The sequence below is a fragment of the Salvelinus namaycush genome, chromosome 21, assembly GCF_016432855.1.
Source record: "Salvelinus namaycush isolate Seneca chromosome 21, SaNama_1.0, whole genome shotgun sequence".
Classification (NCBI taxonomy): Eukaryota; Metazoa; Chordata; class Actinopteri; order Salmoniformes; family Salmonidae; genus Salvelinus; species Salvelinus namaycush.
Window position 1 is genome coordinate 22,148,154 of NC_052327.1, and position 7,497 is coordinate 22,155,650.

General features: G+C 43.1%; 1 protein-coding gene across 4 annotated transcripts in view; it reads left to right on the top strand.

The window, feature by feature from the left end:
* Positions 1 to 6,829, top strand: part of LOC120066190 (protein NDRG4-B-like) — a 35,958-nt gene extending 29,129 nt beyond the window's left edge. For 2 of the 4 annotated variants that reach the window (XM_039017378.1, XM_039017381.1), the window contains 5 exons: positions 217 to 264; positions 440 to 475; positions 849 to 900; positions 4,221 to 4,339; positions 4,673 to 6,829. In XM_039017378.1, the coding sequence (XP_038873306.1) occupies positions 217 to 264; positions 440 to 475; positions 849 to 900; positions 4,221 to 4,339; positions 4,673 to 4,765 (348 nt within the window). In that variant the 3' untranslated portion in view covers positions 4,766 to 6,829. Of the gene's footprint in view, positions 1 to 216; positions 265 to 439; positions 476 to 848; positions 901 to 4,220 lie in introns of all 4 variants that reach the window. The other 2 variants (XM_039017379.1, XM_039017380.1) reach the window with 2 other exon arrangements.
* The last annotated feature ends 668 nt before the right edge of the window (positions 6,830 to 7,497 follow it).

Here is a 7,497-nt window from a genome sequence, read left to right on the forward strand (position 1 = left end):
CCGTTTCCTGCTACAATAGTCATTTACAACATTAACAATGTCTACGCTGTATTTCTGATCAATTTTGATCATACATTTTAATGGACAAAAAAATAGCTTTTCTTTTAAAAACAAGGACATTTTTAAGGGACCCCAAACTTTTGAACGGTAGTGTACGTCTGAGAATGAAATATCCAGCACCTTGGTCCTCTATGTAATATTTTGTTGTTCCTCAAGGTTGAATGTAATTCCAAACTTGACCCGACCAACACCACCTTCTTAAAGGTATGAATGCAAAGTATTAATTGTGGAATGTTGGTCTTTATTCGATTTTTCATCTAATTAATTAACCAAATGGAAAATAATTGTACCTTACATGTTGTACTTGTTGAAACATTTGATGTAAAAATAGAGTATTCTGTAATGACTAATGTCCCTGTTCTCCCCTGTTGTGCTTCAGATGGCTGACTCTGGTGGACTTCCTCAGCTCACACAGGTCAGAACACTGCCTTCAGATGGCCCTCTGCATCCTCTCATTCCATATTCAAATACTCCTACTATTATTTAGCCTTCCTCTGCACCACCTCCATATCCCCCTTCCTCCAGTTTCTCTTCTGACGCAACTCTCAGATGACCCCTAACTTCCTCTTTAAAATACTTCTCTAACCTCTCTATATAAGGCCTCCATACAACCCTCTTCTGAATCTCCACTTCCTCTTTTTATAAGCCATTCTGCCACCATGAGAGGGTTGGCTCTATAGCACTCTCCACAGAACTCCACAGAGGTCATTGACATCATCTGGGGTCAGAGTTACACAGGAGTCTCAGGAGGTCAAGTGTCTAACCGTACTCTTGTTGTTGTTTTATAGCCTGGAAAACTGTCCGAAGCATTCAAGTACTTCCTTCAGGGGATGGGCTACAGTAAGTATCTAGAACCCGATTACAGTAATTTGTCATATGTGAGTGAGTGTGTGAGACTGTGCATGTGTTTGCGGTCTCTCAGAAACTACCTTGACTGAGTTTATCTCTCCATACCTTAGAAATACAATGTTGTACAGTCTTCTCCCTTGTTTGTCTTAATCCTCTGCTTAAACACTGTCTGTACGTTGGGTTGTTCTGAATGTGTGATGGAGTCCAGTTCGGACTGTGTTGTGAAAATGTTGTTTGGTATGGTGCGATGTGATGTCTATTGCAGGGACCTGTGTTGTGTTAATCTTGCCCTCTATGTTTTCCTGCCTTCGCTCAGTTGCGTATGTGAAGGATCGGAGGTTGAGTGGAGGGCCAGGTACTTCCTGTTTGCTGTTCACCTCTGACCTCCTCCTCTCTTCTTCCCCTACATGAGATGTGGAGTGATAATACTCTGATCATATATCTGCCTTGTGACTTATTATTGCATTTTATTTGTTTTGGCGCTTGATTCCTGGTCATTTGCAATCTTGACGATTTTATTCAAAATGTTTTTTTTTATGCATTTTTCCTCAGCCTAAGGGAAAATATGCCATTGTTACTTTTTTCCCCATCCCTGCCATTGCATTTTCTATCTTGCTCTTTGCATGGGATACAGTTAATTATGATCCAGAATTGAACTCTCATTGGCACATTGGAGTGTCCAAGTGAAGCAACTTTTTGAGGAATGTTTGCATGAAAACAAATAGGAATAGGTCTTGCCAGATTGTAAATTGAATATTATAGCTAATAGGCCTGTTATGCAAATACAGTGCCCAGAATAATGATTGGGACAGTGAAGCATTTTTTATTATTTTGGCTCTTTACTCTAAAAGTTTGCATTTGAAAACAAACAATGACTATGAGGTTAAAGTGCAGCTTTGATTTGAAGGTATTTTCATCCATATTGGGTGAACCGTTTAGAAATTACAGCACTTTCTGTACATAGTCCCCCCGTTTGATATTTGTGCATCTGTAACTTTCTCACTCGTCATTATTTACGATTCATTCAGGACTTTCCGTAATCATGGTAGCATCCACATTCATGTAGAAGTGTTTAGAAACATATTCTATTCAAATTTACAATAAAAGTGACTCCAAAATGACACAATACATTATTTACCATTCATTTCTATTGGGAACAAAAATCTGAAACACAACCAAAACAAACAGCAAATTCATCCAACAAATTTGTAGAGTCACAAACTAGTAGTAATTGCGTGCTATACAGTGCCTTCGGAAAGTATTCAGACCCCTTGACTTGTTCCACATTTTGTTTATTTATTCTAAAAAGCTTTATTCTAAAATTGATTACATTGTTTTTTCCCTCATCAATCTACACACATTACCACATAATGACAGAGCAAAAACAGGTTTTTAGACATTTTCGCTAATTCATGAATTAAAAAAAAAAAAAAATGAAATATCACATATACGTAAGTAAGCATCTTTGGCAGCGATTACAGCATGGAGTCTTCTTTGGTATGGCGCTACAAGCTTGGCACACCTGTATTTGGGGAGCTTCTCCCATTCTTCTCTGCAGATCCTCTCAAGCTCTGTCATATTGGATGGGGAGTATTGCTGCACAGCTATTTTCAGGTCTCTCCAGAGATGTTCGATCGGGTTCATGCCCGGGCTCTGGCTGGGCCACTTAGGGACTTTCAGAGACTTGTCCCGTGCCACTCCTGTGTTGTCATGGCTGTGTGCTTAGGGTCGTTGTCCTGTTGGAAGGTGAACCTTTACCCCAGTCTGAGGTCCTGAGTGGTCTGGAGCAGGTGTTCATCAAGGATCTCTCTGTACTTTGCTCCGTTCATCTTTGCCTCAATAATGACTAGTCTCCCAGTCCGTGCCGCTGAAAAACATCCCTACAGCATGATGCTGCCACAACCATGCTTCACCTTAGGGATGGTGTCTGGTTTCCTCCAGACGTGATGCTTGTCATTCAGGCCAAAGAGTTCAATCTTGGTTTCATCAGACCAGAGAATCTTGTTTCTCATGGTCTGAGAGTCCTTTAGGTGCCTTTTGGCAAACTCCAAGTGGGCTGTCATGTGCCTTTTACTGAGGAGTGGCTTCCGTCTGGCCACTCTACCATAAAGGCCTGATTGGTGGAGTGCTACAGAGAGTTGTCCTTCTGGAAGGTTCTTCCATCTCTACAGAGGAACTCTGGTGACCAAGAACCATCGGGTCACCTCCCTGACCAAGGCCCCAAGACTGCTCAGTTTGGCCGGGCGGCCAGCTCTAGGAAGTATTTTGCTGGTTCCAAACTTCTTCAATTTAAGAATGATGGAGGCCACTGTGTTCTTGGGGACCTTCAATGCTGCAGAAATGTTTTGGTACCTTCCCCAGATCTGTGCTTCGACACAATCCTGTCTCTGAGCTATAAGGACAATTCCTTCGACCTCACGGCTTGGTTTTTGCTCTGACATGCACTGTCAACTGTGGGAAAGGGGGATACCTAGTCAGTTGTCCAACTGAATGTATTCAACTGAAATGTGTCTTCCGCATTTAACCCAACCCCTCTGAATCAGAGAGGTGCGGGGTGCTGCCGTAATCAACATCCACGTCTTCGGGGCCCGGGGAACAGTGGGTTAACTGCCTTGCTCAGGGGCAGAACAACAGATTTTTACCTTGTCAGCTCGGGGATTCAATCCAGAAACCTTCTGGTTACTGGCCCAACGCTCTAACCACTAGGCTAGCTGCTGCCCCTGGACATGCACTGTCAACTGTGGGACCTTATATAGACAGGTGTTTGCCTTTCCAAATCATGTCCAATCATTTGAATTTACCACAGGTGGACAATCAAGTTGTAGAAACAGCTCAAGGATGATCAATGGAAACAGGATGCACCCAAGCTCAATTTCGAGTCTTATAGCAAAGGGTCTGAATACTTATGTAAATAAGGTATTTCTCCATTTTATTTGTAATAAATTTGCAAACATTTCTAAAACTTGTTTTCACTCTGTCATTATGGGGTATTGTGTGTAGATTGCTGAGGATTTTTTTATTTAGAATAAGGCTATAACGTAACAAAATGTGGAAAAAGTCACACTTTCCAAAGGCACTGTATATATGGGACCAAATACTTAACTTTTTGCTACATTCATACACATGTAAGTGAATTGGTCCCAATACATTTGCTCCTCTAAAATGGGGGGAGGGGACTGTCTACCTTTACCTTTACCTTCAGACTGACCTCCCAAAATTGTACCTTCCACTATTTCATTCTGTCTTATTTATTTCGCTCTCTTTCTCTCTCTGTCTCCCTCTCTCTTTTTATCTGTCTGTCTCTCTCTTAGTGCCCTCTGCCAGTATGACCCGTCTGGCACGCTCCCGGACGGCCTCGCTGACCAGTGGCAGCTCTATTGAGAGCTCTCGTATCCGGGGTTTTACACACACTGACAGCAACGAGGGCCAGGTCAGCCATACCATGGAGGTGTCCTGCTGAACCCTCAAACACACATACACGTAGATAAACAGACAGACAGAATGATGTTGGTTGAAGAGAGATGAGTTTCTACTTTGAAATTGTTAGTGCAGGATGTTCTCCCTATTTATCTCTATTTGTCTTTGTATTATCTTTCCCAAAGTCCCTCAGTATTTGACATCTTTTGCCACCCCCTCCCCTCACTGTAAAATGACACCAATGTATTACTCTCCCCCTTAAACTTAAGAAACAGTTTTGGTTTTCTTGAATTGTTGTTTGTTTTGCTCAGTGTCTCATCCCCCTTCATTTTCCCTGCTCCCCCAGCCCTCCACCTGCGCCCGCCCTCCTACACTCAGACCCATAGCCTCATCTGCCCCCTCCCACACTCATCCGCTTGCCTGCCGACAGTTTCTGTGAGGTGGTCAATGATGGTAGTTAAGTGGGTTGTGGTCAGTGAGGATGGTTGGTCACTGGGGAAAAGACATACAGGACATTATGTATTAGGTTGCTCTATTCTTGCTCTTTGTCTAGGAAGTTCAAGATTTGACAGAAAGCAGCACACAGCCTTATATTTCAGAGGGGTTTTATATCACACTGTGGAGGATGTGTCTGTGTGACAGCTACTAGATCAGTATTCCCACTCCACATCCCACGCATGGCGTTTACCCATTGATTGTCATAAAGAAGCATAAATACATGTAGTGTGATTCTATACCCATGTAGCCCACGTGATTCCACTCACCTGCATTGGTAGGAGCATCCACCCTATAGGCAGTGTGACCACGGTCATTTCCAGCTCCCTAAAATGGAAGTAGTTCTGCCGAGGATCGGTTCTTAGTGGTCTCCCAAATGACAATCACACCTTGACCCAAACCAAACCAGACCTAGGAGCCGAGGAAGAACCTGTTAGATCTGAGATGTTCTTCTCTCAGGTCAGATATACCAAATCTACACACACACACTAACCTACGACGGCTGGGCTCTGTAAGGGGACCGATTGAAATGACATCGGCACAGAAGCACAAAACATACACAAGCGCATGCATGCACAAACTTACGCACACACGCAAACACTGTCAATGTGTCACAGTAAATGTGTTTTCACAAAACAAATGTTAATGTATTTACATACCCATACCCATATGCATAGCTCACATAGAGAACCAACATCCTAACATCCCACAGACCTCTTTTTCCCCCCATGATATTGAGCTGAAATACTGGTCGTTGTTAATGGAGAGGAGTGTGCTGCTAGCTGCTGTGATAAACTACCCATCGAGTTAAGCTAGTCCTATGAGGAGGAACTGTTGTCCCTGACAATTTGCACAGTAATGTCTTTCTACATTCTATTTGCATTCCTTATTCTCAGTAAAAACATCTCCCTATTCTCTATTTGAATGTCAATCTCTGCATCCCCTACACGGGTGAGGTAGGATAACTACTACTGCAGGGTGCTTCCTGGGACCGTATGTAAGGGATGGGACTTTTTTTGGGCCCATTGCTCAAAGCTAGGAATGTAGGGAAATCCCACCCCCAACCACAAGATGCCCTGCCCCTTACAGATACGTCCAGTCCCCCCAAAAGGGCTATCAGCTGAGGTCACTTTTCAGTTCATAGTGTTGCCTAGCAACAGTGCACCAACGTGCAACGGTCCCCAAGGGGTACACAGCAACGATTTTAGAACAGAGAGATTAATTCATAAATTACTTCTGACAAAGAGCGAGGGAAAGGGAGAGATTATGTCTGGATGAATAAAACACATTTTCATTTGTAAAGATGGAAAGAGTGTGAGAGAGCTGGATCTACAAAATATCTTGATAGGGGGACAATAAGGGGGGATAATATGGGGGAATAATACGGGGGAATAATACACGTAAAGAGGGTATGAGTGGGGCTTCTGGGAGAGGATATTGGGTCAGGTCAACAAACACTCCCTTATACTCCTCCAATCTGTTTGCATGCACCTTAATGTGTGATATTCAAGGCTGTGGTCATGCATTTTCTCTCCGTAAGACTACTGTTGCTGTCAACTCTGAGCAGGCCTGATTTTGACCCCTCCCTCAGTCTCATGCATACTGCCTGGTGGCCCCTGAATGTAATTGGTCATATTGAAGTGCTGTACAGTATTGTCCAAGTGCCCCCTTCCACCCACCCACCACCATTACTCACTAGTGCTTGTAGCTGCTTTCCCCCCTACCCTAACTCCTACCCTACATTGTACCCTAACTCCTACCCTACCTCCTACCCTAACTATTACCCTACACTGTACCCTAATTCCTACCCTACCCTAATTCCTACCCTACATTGTACCCTAATTCCTACCCTACATTGTACCCTAACTCCTACCCTACCTCCTACCCTAACTATTACCCTACACTGTACCTTAATTCCTACCCTACCCTAACTCCTACCCTACATTGTACCCTAATTCCTACCCTACATTGTACCCTAACTCCTACCCTAACTCCTACCCTACCTCCTATCCTAACTATTACCCTACACTGTACCCTAATTCCTACCCTACCCTAACTACTACCCTACATTGTACCCTAACCTCTACCCTAACTCCTACCCTAACTACTACCCTACACTGTACCCTAACTCCTACTCTACCTCCTACCCTAACTCCTACCCTACCTCCTACCCTAACTACTACCCTACACTGTACCCTAACTCCTACCCTACCCTAACTCCTACCCTACCCTCTACCTACATTGTACCCTAACCCCTACTCTACCCTAACTCGTCCAAGAGAACCCAAGTCCTTCCGGGTCCTCCTTGCTCTGTAGATAGAGCAGGTTAACTGAAAGAGCACTCCAACACTATTGTATTGTGACAAACAGCATTAGGTTCCTCTTTCCTAGAGTTCCTCTTTTTACATAACAATAGAATGAAGTTTTCAGTGGTATATTGGTTCTCGTGTATTATTATTATTATTATCATTATTACAGTATTATTGATTGATTTATATTGAGCAATAAGTTGTTTTTTGACTGTATGGTTTCATGGGAGTCTCCCCAACATTGTTTCTGTTCACAGAGATAGTAGGATTGACTCTTACCTGCTTAGTCATAAAATGTGTAATGTAAAGTTTAAATATATATACAGTATATATAGTGTAATCTGTCTCTGTCCATGCATTGAACATG